Source organism: Anas platyrhynchos, chromosome Z (genome assembly GCF_047663525.1).
Source record: "Anas platyrhynchos isolate ZD024472 breed Pekin duck chromosome Z, IASCAAS_PekinDuck_T2T, whole genome shotgun sequence".
Taxonomy (NCBI): Eukaryota; Metazoa; Chordata; class Aves; order Anseriformes; family Anatidae; genus Anas; species Anas platyrhynchos.
This window is the reverse complement of record NC_092621.1, coordinates 20131954-20147862: the sequence shown is the minus strand read 5'-3', so window position 1 is coordinate 20147862 and position 15909 is coordinate 20131954. Positions and strand designations below refer to the sequence as shown.

The 15909-nt window shown below is 41.1% G+C and overlaps 1 protein-coding gene across 1 annotated transcript in view; it reads right to left on the bottom strand.

Annotated features, from left to right (window-relative positions):
• RAB3C (RAB3C, member RAS oncogene family) overlaps positions 1-6862 on the bottom strand; it is a 141245-nt gene extending 134383 nt beyond the window's left edge. The window contains exon 1 of the mRNA XM_027446521.3: positions 6756-6862. Within this exon, the coding sequence (XP_027302322.1) occupies positions 6756-6779 (24 nt within the window). The 5' untranslated portion in view covers positions 6780-6862. The remainder of the gene's footprint in view (positions 1-6755) is intronic.
• Positions 6863-15909: the final 9047 nt, after the last annotated feature.

Below are 15909 nucleotides of genomic sequence, written 5' to 3'. Positions count from 1 at the left end.
AAACATGCCAACCTCACTAATATTCTGTTTCCAAGAAAGCAAAAACCTTACCTTTATTTTGACAAACTTCTCATCTGAAATGATAGAATGGCTATATTAAAGAAGCAACACTTTTGGTAAAACACAGTGAGTTATCTCTTCAGTTAAAATTTGTCCTTGTTAAGTAAAATTAAAGAGGAAGAGGCTATTTCCATTAGCACATTGCATAACCATTTTTCTTTAGAATAAGTCCCTACTCAGATCTCTACAGCCAACATGACATTAGCACCAAAGGCAGCCTCAGGCCACCTCCTAGTGGACTCAAGAAAGACCTAAGAAAGAGCCCATGGGGAACAATAAGCGCAAGACAAAGGTCAGAGAACTTATAGTCAGGAGCTATCACATGCTATCCTTACCAAAACCAGGGAGAAGGTAAGCCCCCTCTTGAATATGGACAAAGAACAAAAAAGGGATGGCTTTGTGTGCTTCTCCGCTTACAACTGTATTGGGTATTGTCAGCAGGGAGCTGTAGTGGGGGTCCCTGTGAGCAGAGCCCAGCAGCTGTTCACATCAGTTGAGAGCCAGCTCCAGGTGACTCCAAAAGGGACCCGCTGATGGCTAGAGCAGAGCCAGTAAGTGATGCTGGTTGCGCCTTCGTGAGAACAGATTTAAGAAAGGGGGGAGGGGGTGGGAAATACTGCTGGGGAACAGCATCTGGGAGAGAGAGAAGAGTGAGAAGCAGCCCTGCAGCCCCCCGGGTCAGTGCAGCAGGAGGGCAGGAGGTGCTGCAGGCAGGCAGCAGCAGTTCCCCTAAAGACTGTGGACAGGTCCCTGGTGGAGCAGGCTGTCCCCCTGCAGCCCATGGGTCCCCCATGGAGCAGATCTCCACGCTGCAGCCCCCCCATGGGTGGAGGAGCCCCCGCTGGAGCAGGTGGATGTGGCCTGGAGGAGGCTGCGGCCCATGGAGAGCCCCCGCAGGAGCAGGCCCCGGGCCGGAGCTGCAGCCCGTGGAGAGGAGCCCACGCAGGAGCAGGGGGTCTGGGGGGAGCTGCCGCCCACCCGTGGGGGACCCGTGCTGGAGCAGTTTGCTCCTGGGGGATGGATGGACCCCGTGGTATGGAGCTATGTGGGAGCAGGTCTTGAAGAGCTGCTGCCTGTGGGCAGCCCCCGCAGGCTCAGTTGGGGAAGGACAGCATCCCGTGGGAGGGACCCCGTGGGGACCAGGGTCAGAGAGGGACTGTGAAGGAACAGAAGAAATGAAGCATCAGGGACTGACCGCAGCCCCCATTCTCTGTTCCTCTGTGCCCCTTGGAGGGGAGCAGGTAAAAAAAGGATGGATGGGGAAAGGTGTTTATGGTTTGCTTTTAGTTCCTCTCTGCTCTGTTCTGGTAGCAATAGGCAATAAAATGCATTAATCTCCCTACTATAAGCCTGTTTTGCCCATGAGAGTAATTGGTGAGCAATCTCCCTGTCCTTACCTCAAACTTTGAGTCCTTTCCAGGGTATTTTCTACCCCTTCTCCATAAGGAGAGGGCGTAAGAGAGCGATTGTCCAAATGGGTAAAACCACCACAATTGCACAACTTTCAGCTCCTTAAATTAATATCATTTATTGGCATAGACAATTTTAATCATCAAGCAGAGTTCTCTTTATCAGGCACAGGTAGTTTGCAAGTCTCATGTTCAGCTACTTCCTTGAGCCCAAAAGAACAGATTAAAACAGGGCAGGGCTGAGAAAAAAAAAAAAAAAAAAAAAAAAGCCTTCATGATAATAATGAAACACTTGGCTATGTTTCTCTTTATGGCCTTAGAGGACCTTTTCCTTTGACAGAATTAATTTGAACAGCTTTTTCACTTAAGCAGGGCAATTTGCCATGACCTCCCTGGCCTGCACATCACTTCAGTTTTAACTTATATACGTGCTCCACTCTGGATGTCTATGCAGAATTAATTGCCCCTGGAAAAGAGGATGCCAGAAGAAAAGCTGGGATTGAAAACACTAAGGTTCATTCCTTTGTGTCTTCCACAACTACTTTTTCTTCTTTTAAAAAATAATAATAACTGGCACATCTTAAAGGAAAAGATCAAAGGGAATTCTAGGGAAAATGTCTTCTTTCTACCTAATTCTTGCAAAGCCTTGTGGATCACCCTCAACATCTAATTTTTAACTGGCCAATTAATAAGTCTTAACAGAGTTCAGTGGACAAAGCACTGATCACTTATTTGGAATCACAGATAGCCAGCCATCTGCAGAGCACGTCTTGTCAGCCAATGTACTTGGCAGCATCAGGAGAAGCTTATCTGCTGCAAGGTATCATGAGGTTATATTCACAAATATTTGTAAGCATAACGTACTAAATCTGAAAGGTGTAATTAAAAATGCAACGCTTTATTATAAGTGACATAATAATAAAAAATTCCAAGTTAGGGAATATTGGGAGAATATATAGGGAGATGAGAATCTAAAACATTTTAGAGAAGCTCTACTTACTTCAAATCAGCATGAATGTGGCCACAGTGCTGGCAGCTGCCCAGAACAGCAGAATGAGATGTACCATAAAGAATGGTTCTGGCAAAGCTCTAGCACATGAATTCTGGTGATCTACATGTACTTGTGGTGAGCTAAGGCATTACTCAGCCATCTTCCATTACTCAGCCATCCTTCCTTAACCTAAGTTTACCATCTTCAAGAAAAGAGTTGCTTCAGAAAGATATTTCCAATTCCCACTCGCTCAAAATACTTCAAATACTGGCAAAAACAGAAATAAAGTCCTAGGTGTGTTAATCTAACACAGGACGTCAAGAAGTCACCAAAATGGTACAGCTCTGAAAAGAATAAATAGAAGATGCATCAGGCAGGATATTCCAGTCAAAACAAATGGTGATTTACCAGGGAGTAAGAAAGAGAATGAGGAGAGTAGATGGCTATAGCCCTCTGCCATTAGCCTTATCAAGTGCAGCACTTTGGGCCATGAGATGTAACAGAGACTGTGCATTTTCTAAATCGGTAAAGCAGCTGCATCAGGCCAAAAAAAGAAGAGAAATACTAATGCCCCTGTCTAAGGCATTAGTGAGATGCCATTAGCAACAATTGTCATCAAACGTGTTTATGAAAGCTGACTTTAAAAAGGAAAATATAGAAAAGGGTTACTGGGAAGACCAAATGAATGAAGACCTTAGACTATGAGTGAAATCTATGTTAAAAAAAAAAAAAAGTGTGTGCTGGTTTCTCTAGATAGTAACCTGGAGTAAACATTTGGGGATGAGAACTATTCAGATGGATGTGTCCTGGAGCAGACACTGATCATTGAGACAAAATGTATATAAAGTGGTCCTGTGTGTCTTTGAGATAGAGATTAGAAAATACCTAACCTGAAAAGGAGTAAGCTTCAACAGTACACCTCCAAGTAGGGTTAGTGACAGGAAGAGGACTACTGGCTCCAAATGCAGTTTGATCAGTTAACAAAAGGGTGGTTTGGTTAAAAAGCTTGCTCTCCGGACTCAATGGCTTGGTATAGGCCAGTACTTCTAGTTTGAACCAAGAATAATCTAATAATTCTGCTAAGTGATAGAGATGAATTGGCTTGATAAATTCTGCATCTAATACCTCTGGTTTGGCTTTTTCATCATATTTTTCTAACCTCTTAAATATCTGGAAATGCCCTTTTTGCTTGCTGTTGCTTTTGTCCATCGTGTTTGAATGTATCTGGTATAAACCATTTCTCTCTGGGCATAACCATACGCAGTGACAAACGGATACAGAAAAATCAGAAGAAAATGTTCTCATTTATTTCCTTGGCAAAGCATCAGAAATGCTTATATTGTCTTTACAGATTATTTACCATTCCCTTCTATTCCCTTACCTCTATGGCATTAGTGACCTGTGAAATTATTTGCCCCAGCAAGTGAAAGAGAGAGTCTGTAGAGTTCTGGAAATTTCTACAAACTGTCACCAGTAATGCCCATATGCTGCAATAAATGCTAAGAACAGGTTATCCAAACCACATTCCAACTTTTTGATTTTTGCAAAGTGCAGGGATTTGGAAAATGTGCATGGTACAAGCAGAAAAAGAGTGAAGCTTGGAGAGAGTGAATTGATGGGAGAATAACAGAGAATTTCCCATTGAATTTTCATTTTTCAAACTACCGTCAAGACCCTAGGGGAAACTGCTGAGAGATACACAGACATTTCAAGTAATTCAGACCAGTTATTAAAAGAACACACAGAAACCATACACACATCTGTGTTTCACAGAAAGAAAAATAATTAAATAAATCAAGTTCACTGCTTTTGACTCTTAAAACAAAGCCTTCTCCGTCACCATGAGTACTGTTCAGATTTACAACTTTCCTTTAAAAATACAACTAGAAATGAAAAGAAGTCACAAACTCTGATCCAGATCTAGTAATATCTGGCAGTTTACAATAGCGAATTTTTGCACTGGGTAACTCCCTCTCTGACAGAACTGTTTAAGCTGTGTCTTTTGTAATTTTTGGCCTCTCTCATCTACAGAGAAATTGCATGAGCTTGAGATTCAAACAAAGGATTCATAAGCATAGGAAGACTGCCACTGTATGGGCCCTTTTTCTTATCCTTTTAAAAAATTTTAACTTCTTAGTTTTCTTTTTAATTATTGATTGATGGAAATGGAAAAAATAATGCTTACGCATTCCTCTGACTTGTTTTCATCATGATCAAAAGACATGTGCTTGATCACTTGTTCTGCTGCTCTACAATTCAGAGAGACGTTAGCTCTAGAACAGACTGTTCCATAAAGCTGTTGTGTACAAACAAGCAACTACACTTGTTTCATGTAATAGGAAATCAGATAGCCATAAGAAAGAAATCAGGCAATTAGTTCTGCTAGTTCTAAACCACATTTGAACAAGGACCAACCATACCGGCCCAATGTGGGAAAAAGAGAAGATGGTTAGAAAGAAGACCCCAAAATAAAATATTGTTTTGTTCAAATCTTTAATAAGAAAAATATGCAAATACACAGGGAATGGTGCAAGCATGAGAAAAAAAAAAAAAAAGAAAAAGAAAAAAAAGAAACTACAAAAGGAAATCAAACCTTATCTACCAGGCTGCATTTTCATGTCTTGGAAAAATCCAGATTTTTTATTATAATTTTGGATCCAATATGTTAAAAAATAGACATTGCTTGACCGTGTCACCAGTTGTGAAAAAGTGGAGTTTATAGTTTTTGTGTCTTTAAAGCTCTTTGCTGTCTCTTTTTATACTAAGGCTCTGCCTTCTGCTGACTTTTATTCAATTACATTAAACAATAATTCCATTTGTACTGATAATCAGATATAAAAAACAAGCAGCAGTTTTCTGATGTATGTCAAGTACAGATATTTTTCTAACTAGACATTACTTTCCTCAGATTTTATTTTAATGTCCCATCATCTTGTTTCCACAAGTATGTAACAGTGCCAGTGAATTCAATACCTGTCAAATGTCAAATGCGAGTGACCAATCTGTATTTTTCATCCTTTACTAGCAAAATCTGCTTTTTTTTTTTTTTTATGAAAGACTCTCCAAAGCCAATGCCTGCTAAACATAACTTTAATATCTCAATAAGCATGTGTAAATAAAAGGCAAATGCTAAACAAATATTCCCGACACATGCATGGAGCATGCAGAACTAGGCATTTAAATGCCTAGCACCCTAATTATTGCTGTTCTTCAACCAGAAAACTGAAAGACATTTTTACTGAAGAGTGGCTTATTTCTAGTGCACCGCTTTGGTTGAAAGGTTTCAGCATGTGACATCCAAGCAATTGCTCTGCAAAAGATTTATGAGATGATCATTCTCTGTCCAAAGTCACAGAAACCCAATGCCACATCTGCGTAACTTAAGGTTTCAGACGTCTTTTTGAGCATGCATATTGAAGAGCTTGCAGATCCTCCCTTCAAGCTGATATTCTATTACTGCCAGAGCAGATATCCAGCATGAAAAATATTAGCTAACAGGGCTGCAGTTCATAACTTAAATCACTGCTGACTGTGAAAGTGCTCTTTGCATTGTACAAAAACAGCGGGATTGATTGTTACCAATCCACCAGCAACATGACTGATCTTCTGTTAAAAAACAGTCATGTGTTCGAGCGTGTAGCCTGGGGCCCCCAGAGCCCCTGCAAGACATCATGAAAGGAGCCCTAAGAAATAGCTGGCGCATGGCTGGCCACGCAGTGTAAACTGTTTTGAAGCAACTACCCAGAAACTGCCCAAAGACACACGCAGTGTCACCAGTGCCCCTACACGATTTGTGTCTCACGGGGCAATATGTTTAACCATATGCCAAATGGTTGAAACGGGGCCACCTCTTCGCTGCTCCCAGCCCTCACACTGAGCCACCTTCTCCTGGTGCAGGTGGATAACTGCTCCTGGAGCAAAGCGGCGGAGGGGACACCTTGCCGACATCCCGCACTCCCAGACAGGATCCCAAAACGCCCCATCCCCAAAACCCAGCACCCACACGAGGAGCCACCATCGACGTCGAGGGTCACGAAGGGTGTCGGCGGGGTCCCGTGTGCTCACCCCACCGAGACCCGACACCCACACGTGGACACTGGCGGGGTGCGAAGCCCCGCTGCCCTCCTTCCCCCCCGGGGCAGCGGGACGGGGATCGCAGCGAGCCCCCCGCCCCACAGCGGGCTGCCGGCTCCCCCGTCCCCACGGGGGTCCCCACACGCCCCCCGGGGACCCTTGCCCGTCGCTATCCGCCCCTCCCGGCCGCGCTGCGCCCGCCGCCCCCCGTCCCCACCGACCTGCACGGGCGCTTCGTGCCTCATGGCCGGGCGCGGCCGCAGCTCGCCCCGCTGCCGCTGCCGCTCCCGCCCGCCGCCCGCCCGGGCTCTGCCGGCGAGCCCGCCCCGCGATCAGCACCGGAGCTGTCCCCGCTCCTCCCTCCGCACCGCCCCTCCGTCCCGCTCCCCCCGGCACCCCTCCGGGAGATGTAGTCTCCGCCGCACCGCTCCCCAGCGCCCACCGCCGGCGTGCCGAAGGGAAAGGACTACAACTCCCACCATGCTGCGTGAGGAGGTAGAGAGCGGGGAGGGAGCCCCGGAGCGGCTGCCGGGGAAGGCTCGGCCGTGCGGGCAGCGCTCCTGTGCCGTGCGGCGGGGGCCGGCGGTGCGCGCGGCACCGACCCGCGGCCGCCTGCGCCGGGCTTCGACGCTGCGGCCCCTGCCCCGGGCAGGGTCAAGCCCCCGGGGTCCTCGCCGCTGTTTTCTGCTCTCCGTGCTCACGCTGTCATTCTTGGCTTGGGTTTGGTTCGCAGGGCTTTGAGGAGCGGTCGCGCCGCCGTGGTGACACGTGCGGTGGTACCGAGGCCGTCTGAGACCTCGCCAAAAAAGCAGCACGCCTTCTGCATCTGCCCCCAGGCCTGTCTCTGTTGTCCAAGATGTTCTAAGCATCTTTCTCGGCCTTTTTTCTTTTTTTTTTTTTTTTCCCATATCCCTATCCTGTACTACCGAGTCCTTAGTTATGAGCCCAATCTTACAGGTCCCAAACAGGTAGGAAACTGTATGATCAGTTTTGTATTCGATTTAAGATTTGTTTTGTTCCCCCCTGATGAAGCAGTGAAGATGAAACGTAGGTGTGAGCAGTGAAGGCAAGCAGTTTGGGATGTTTGCCACAGGTTGGATGCCACCAGGAAAGAGAAGAAGGCGGGCGGGTGGGGTGGCCAAGGTGGTGTAGAAGCCAGTCTGTCTCTGCGCCACCCGCTACTGTGTGTGTGGTGTATGCTGCTTAAAGTAAATCACCTGCAGGAGCTGTGACATACGCAAATTGTTTGTATAAAGATAGGAGTACGGACTAAAGTGTATATCAGACGTTTTATTTTCATAAAATTAAAGTAATTCATGAAAAATGAAACTACATTCATTTTTTTCATAAAATGAAAAGTAATTTTATTTTTTCATTGCAGGTTTTTAATTTCATTGACAGATATCCAAAACTACTTAACAATAACATGAAAAGAGGAATTAAGTGGTGATGTGGTGTTTTAGGTCTTTTTTCCAAAACCATAACGTATTCTGTTATGCTTGTTCTCATCTGAGTCTTCTGTCCTGTGCAAAACACTTCATGTTTCTCTTTCTGTCACTGTGGGCATGAAAACATCATGAATTTGTTCAGTGCTTACATTTTAAGCCTCTGTGTGTGTGCATGCATGAATGTGTTACGGGCTGGATTTTTTATGTGTGAGTTTTATTCTCTCTATTGATTTTAGGTGAATACATACAAAAAAAAATATTGGATAGCAACCCATTTCCCTCTGAAAACAGAGCACATTATGTTTATTTTGTTTTTCAAAAAGTATAAATACATTATGCAGTCTTGAATATCACGAACTGTAGCTTTCCATAAAGCAGTTCTTATTTGGGAGTGGCCTTTTAAATCTTAGCTGAATAGATATTTGAAGCAGTAGATTCAAATATTCAGAGAAGCTTTTGATTATAGAATTTAGAAAGCAGATACTCTGAATTCTATTAAACTTTATAAGTGGATTTACTGCAGATACTGTGTTAGAAATTACAAAACTTAAATGATGCTCAGTTCCTAGATGTATCCCAAGACAAAGATCTTCCACATCTTTTTGTTATATTGGCATTTATCATAGCATTGAAGTCTCCACACAATCTCACACCTAAAATTTCTGTACAGGAAGCTTATCAAGATAAAGCAGGATTATTTTTTTAGGTTTTCATGTGTGCTCCTTCAAAGTATTAGGTTATCTTATTTTATTTTTATGAAAACTCAAAAAGTTAAACAGCATCTCTACATAAACAATAGTTTTCTGTTTCTTTCATTTTTAAAAGGGATAAAAGCTTAAGAAATAGTGCTGGAATTGGTTGCAGAGATGATGTTGCAGAGGTTGCAACCATGTGGTTGCAGAGATGATACCTTTTTTTAAAAAAAAAATTACTCAGGTTTTGCTTATTATTATTAACATTGAACTCTTCTTTTTGGCTCCTTCAGAGACTTCTGCAGATGGCATGGGAAAGAAATGGGCCAGAATTAAATAGTCTAGTGCTATACACAACTAACATTTTCTTCCTCAAACATGCCAATCCAGTGATATGTCTTGATAATATTCTTGGATACTTTGTCCACAGACTGTTGTTTTAGTGGGGCTGGAATTTCTGTTGATTACTGATCACTGTTTTACAACATGTTAACATGGTTGGAACATGGTGTGTTTAAAGCTCTCTTTTGTGCATAATTACTGTAAACTAGCTGTTTTCACAAGACGCTAACATACAAAGGACCCAGTTTAGTAAAATACCTAATTCTTTTAATCAGGAGTGCTGCTAATCTAAGAAAATACTGCAAAAGTAGATATTAATGATAATTAATGTTTTCAATGACTGCTTCTTTTGCACTTGCTAACACTCACAAGAGTGATTTTTTTTTTTTCATAACAAAGGCTGTATCATGGAATACACCAAAAAGTTATTATTTAGTAATTTACACTATAGAATGTTTCTGTAATGTTCTTATTGTGATGGCACATAATCGTTCATATAACTTAAGTCATCACAAAAGCTAACCTACAGTTAGCAAGCTGTCTGTGAGTTGGCTAGTATAATAAATCTGACTTATTTAGTTGTAGAAAAATGTTATTTTAGTATGTTTTTCTGTTTTCATAACAGTTGTTTTTTTTTTCCCTTTAAACACTAATTTTATAGTATGCAGAAGAAAAGAAATAACTTTCAGAACTGCATACTAAATACAAGACATCTTGTATTAACAATGGCATCAGGAGACAGCTGGTTTGTATCAAACTGAGTTGTTTTGGATGAGTGAATTCTGGAATGATGGACACATTGTTAACAATGCTGTTTCTCAATTCCTCACTAAAGGCCCATGTAACTAAAGATAATATAAATGCAATACAACTTTTATTTCACAAGTTCAATTCATGCATTGGAAGCAAATGTTTTCTGTGCTTTCTAAGTCTAGGCCATCCTATAAAATTAATAAGTAAGATTCAGGAGTAGGAGAAACCTATGCTAAGAGGAAAAGAAATAAGGAAAAGAGAGTTAACTAGTAATATGCGTTCACCTCTCATTTTTAGATCTAAATACAAATCCTTTCACTTTGTGATTTAAGAAAATAGTTTCCTGGTAGGTACAAAATGGCAGTCATTTTGAAGTATCTGTAGATCTTGACAATTTTTTTTTCTCATTTTCTCTTCCTTAATGTCAAACAGCTTTCTTTTTTCACCTGACCTTTTCAAACACAGTATTTCTTTTACTCAGGCATGCTGTTTGACTTATCCTGAGGTTGGACTTTGGATGCAGAGAAAAGGAAAAAAAAAGAGAGAGAGACATGGGTCTTACACAAAACAATAGATGGTGTTCACTTTGACTTAATCTATAATGTTTGCAAGTTTGGCTTATGCTTGTGAAATGTAAAAATGTTAGCAAAAGATCTCAGGAATGTTTTTATTTTAACTGAGTTTTAAAAACTCGAGTTTTTAACGTTTAAAATCTGCCTCAATTACAGATCTCAGATGCACAACAACTGTAAAAAATCTGTAGGGACTTCTAGTTACACTAGAAGACAGGTAAACTAAACAGAACCTTGTCAGGTAGTATACATGTAAGATGGCAGTTGTTATATTTGCAACAGATTAAGATGGTTCACCACCGTATAGATGCCTGATTTGGTGACCTTGGCAGATTCTGCAAGTCCCTAAAATCCCAACAGACAAGGCTCGCACATCAGGCCACATGACAGCACACTGCTGATGCATGAACTGGAGGTGCCTCAGTAGGGAATGGAAAAGCGGTGGCTGAAAGAGCAGGTCTGATCCTCAGCACATGAGAATTGGCAGGTCAGCATTACAATGAAGGATAAGTAAATTGTTCCAGTCAGTGAAATTTCTTTTTCTTCTGTTTGTCAGTATAGAAGGTACTATAATCAATCTGTTCTGTGTTAAACTTTGCAGCCACTAAAACTGCAACACAGAACTGAAATGCAGCTTTTCATTCTGTGGCTAAGGGACCAGCATAAATAACTGCAGTTCTGCTGCCGATGGAAATGAGCACTGGGGTAATCTGTCTTTGCACTGCAGTTGCCATGGCTACTGGGTCACAGCACCAGATATGCTGTCACGTTTCCTGCATCCTCATGTGCTGCACTCAGTGGTCTTGTTGGAAAAGACAAAAGGGAAAACTTGCACTGTATTTTTCATTTTTTATTGCATAGCACACTTCCATGTCTCCAGTAAGCTCACCCTGGTCCATGAAGATCAAACAGGAGTTTCATACAGGTAAGAGCCTTTGTCCTGGGGCCACAGAAAGAAGCCTCTTAACCTCTGACTCCAGTCACCACCAAGTCTGAGCACTCTCATTGCTGTGCATCTACATGTCCAGAGACATTTGCAGGCAAGGGATAAGCTGCCACTTGGAGATGAAGGTGGGAGTACTTTTAGTCTTTCAACGCAGTCTTTGGTTCAAACTTTGTAAATATTAAAAATATCTGCTGAGATGTGTCCTGAGCAAGGGCTTTATGGTGAGTCTGCATACCATTAAAGAGGAACACCAAAACAGTGTATATACTCATCGTGATGGTTAGGTTATAATATACATGTATTTCTTATGTAATGTTTTTGCAACAAGCTTTCTATTCATGACAAAATGTCATTATCCTAAGCTTTTTGTATTTCGGAAGAATGGTTCTTTAACTGTCCATGCATTCCTCCATACCATTTGTTTCAAGACAAGTCCTAGATGAGAGAAAGCTCTTAAAAGATAAAAGAACATGCTTTTAGTTTCCATCAACCACAGAAATTCTTAAGCATAGCAAACAAAATACAGTTTTCTCAGATACATAATGTATCACATCACAATTCTGGACAGTTTTATCAGATATATAATGTATCACATCACAGTTCTGGACAGTCATTAGATGACATTGATGGCTCACAAGTGACAAAAGCCAGATCAGTCAGGTGTCAGACCTAGAGAAAGAGGTTCTGAGGCTACTGCTCTGGTAGGATTTCACAGAGAGTTCTTACTGTCAAATTATGTGTGTTTTGCCAAAATGTTTTTTAAAACAGCATAGCAGCAAACATTATGTAATGAATTCAGCTGACGTTCTGCTGAAAAGCCAAGGGAAGCAGCAGGCAAAGACAATGGGCTCTCAGACCAAGTGGGCTGATAATTTTTCTGCTCCTGGCTGGTTGGTTGAAGAAATAATCTTACTGATTTTATCAGATATACACACTTGGAGTCTATAAAATGGAACTTCTGTGGGTGTTCTGTCATTCATTTTGCATCTGACTTGTCTGCCTTTCCTCTGTATGATGTTGCTTCCAATAAAGCTTCCAATAATTAATGCAAATGACAGATACTGCTACAGTTCACAGATCTTTTGCAGTTCACTAGATTTCCTTTTGAAAGTTTCTGCTACAACTGTAGAATGAAGAAAAAAAAAAAAAGATGGGAAAAAGAAACATCTAGTTAAAAGAAGTGCTTGTAATCATATTGCATATATTTCAGCCAAAAATGTAAAAAAGCTTCAGGAAGTAAGTATATTCACATCTAGCTCTAATATAATTTAAGTTTTCTTGCTTTTTCTCGTCTAATAAGCATTTCAAGATAGAAACACAGTTGCTGCTAATGATATCATGGTGATTTTATCAAGTACTTCCCATGAATACTGTGCAGCTGTGCTAGAAGAGGCTACTGTGGCAGGAAACAACCTAACAGCTATTTTTGGGTCCCTTAGCTATGCATGACTCAGGAAGAAAAAGAATCATTACTTGATTTTCTATTCTGCCTCAGTACTTAAAACACCAATCACCAGGCCTACTCAGACATCAATCCTGTTTCATCAGGGAGATGAAGAATAAACCTCCAATGCTTAAACATAAGGATGTAATTCTGTGAGATGCTGATCCGCTGTAGATCGATCTCATTACCTTTCAGTTAAGAGGTATCCACCTTCTCTCAGGTCTGAGACCTTAGGCTGAAATTCAGATCCAAGGAAGGTGCTCTAACTTGGTCTTAAAAGTCACATCAATTTTGTAAACATAATTTGGAATCTCTAAACGTAGACAGTATTTTTTTTCAACAAAGGTTGAGTGGTCGGCAGCTTCCAAACATGATTAATGAGATATTATCTTCCTCTGTGTTACCCCACATTTGCGTACTTGAATTCTTCCTTGTTTTGTATATAGTATGTTATCGTGCCTGGAAGCTGGTAGTAGTCCCTCCAATATTTGCTATTAAAAGAGAACTTCCTATTTGTTTCAGATAAACTCACCTTTATTATGTGCCATTGTCTCTTAAACTTGTTTTGAAAAGCACTGGGGAGTTGCGTCCTCTGTGAGAATGTCCATATTTTGAATGTCTGTTTCTGTTGGTTGTGCTTATTGCAAAATTGTACACCTTGCCAAAATAACAAATGAATGTGAACATTTGAACCTAAGGGAGAGTTCAGCCATAGTTACGTGGTTTAGTGCATTTTCCTGTGAATCCCAGGGGCACACTCAATTGGCATGCAGGTTTTAGGGTGCAGAGCAAGTGTTCATGAAATGAATCAGGTTGTTTATGTATCTCTATTCCAAGTGCTACAAAACATAGAAAAATATGTAGAAAACAAGCCTGGCAGCAGAGAAAGATGGGATACAGTGGATGAATGTTGTGCAAGAGAACCAATTCTGCTATCATGACTTCTGCATAAAGGCTGTTGAAAGGCTGAAGTCTACCTAGACTTCATCAAGGCCTTTGACAGTCTCCCACAGTATTCTTCTGGAGAAGCTGGCAGCCTATGGCTTAAATAGGTATATACTTTGCTGGGTTAAAAAAGGGCTGGACGGCTGAGACCAAAGAGTAGTGGTGAACGCAGTTAAATCCAGCTGGTGACTGGTAACCAGTGGTGTTCCTCAGGGATCAGCTTTGGGGCCCATCCTCTTTAATATCTTTACTGATGATTTGGATGACGGAATTGAGTGTACAGTACCTTTGCAGACAACAACAAGCTGGGGGGGAATTGTCGATCTGCCAGAGGGTAGGAAGGTCCTGCAGAGGGACCTGGACAGGTTAGGTCAATGGGCAGAGGCCAAAGGGATGAGGTTCAACATGGCTAAGTGCCAGGTCCTGCACTTTGGCCACAACAACTTCATGCAGCGCTAACAGGCTTGGGGCAGATTGGCTTGAAAGCTGTCCAGAGGAAAAGGCTCTGGGGGTGTTGGTTAATGCTCACCTGAACATGAGCTGGCAGTGTGCCCAGATGGCCAAGGAGGCCAACAGCATCCTGGCTTGTATCAGGAATAGCATAGCCAGCAGGACCAGGGCGGTGATTGTCCCCCTGTACTCAGCTCTGGTGAGGCTGCACCTCGAGTACTGTGTTCACTTTTGGGCCCCTCACTACAAGACAGACATGGAGGCACTGGAGCATGTCCAGAGAAGGGCTACGAAGCTGGTGAAGGGCCTGGAACACAAGTCCTGTGGGGAGCAGCTGAGGGAACTGGGGTTGTTTAGTCTGGGGAAGAGGAGTCTCAAAGAGCCTCCTCTTATTGCTCTCTACAGCTCCCTGAGAGGAAGGTGTGGGGAGCTGGGCGTTGGCCTCATCTCACAGATAACTAGCGACAGGACTAGAAGGAATGGCCTCAAGTTGCTCCAGGGGAGTTTCAGAAACCTCCAGCAAAGAGGAGTTTATACATAGAGTCCTCAGGGAAGAACCCTTTATACTGCCATGGCCATTTTTGCAGTGAAACTCCCAGCAAAGTCAACTTACATGTTTCTCCATTTGAGTGTGCTTCGGTGGTGTTTTAACATCACACACATTTAACTCTGACAAGTGTAATCAAAATACCAAGCTTATAATCTGGAAGAATAAATGTCGTCTGGAAATTTATTTGAAAGTAGGTTTTTGTTCTGCTTTTACTGCTGATATATTAGGTGGCTTCAAGGAATTCTCTTTGCTTCCTCTTCCTTTTCTGTAAAATGTGATAATATTTTTATCTTAGGTTTTAATTGTTACCAATTTGAGGGGTGTAAGGGAGGAAACAGCAGTTGGGAGGAGAAAAAAAAATCTTGAGGAAATTAATAAAACTATAGTATTCAAAAATGGTGATTAATATGCTCCAGTAAAAGAGAGATACTTATCAAATAAGGACAAAAATAATAATAAAAAGGTCAATTCATTCCTGAAGCAGCACCTACTTTTACACTTTCTGAGCTAACAGAAACTATTTCTATAATTGTAACACTATACTACATATAGTATGTATTATATATATATATATATAATATATATATATATTATATTATATATATATATTATATAATTATATATAATTATAATATACAATATATATATAATTATATATAACATAATATTATATATTATATAATTATATAATATTATATTATATATTATATTATATAAAATAATTAAATATTATATAATTATATAATATATATATATATATATATATATATATCAGGAGCTTTTTCCTAAATTTCTGGTTACTATATCAAAATGCAGAGAAATGAGAATTAATGTTGCACTGTCAACAAATTGCAATCTTCCTGTGGATTTGTTAATATAATTTGCAATTGTTCTGCAGGTAACATGCACAGATGGCATTCTGCCAGTTCATATAACTTCAGTCCAAACATTCCTTCAAGAAAATGCAACATTCTAGAAAATGTTGTATGTTATGTTATTTAATATTTCTTACAATAAGTCTCACTACCAGCTTTGCATAGCAGAAGTAAAACAAAAGTCTCCATGGCATAGACAGTTTCAAAATCATCTACTAAGATGTTCTGATTAGTTTACATTTGAATTTGAATTAGTTTACATTTGGGCCTGATGATTTTTTTTTTTCTATTTTATGAATGATTCTCTATGTTCTTGGAATAGGTGCATTCATAAGAAAGGATTTACTTTCAGCTGTAC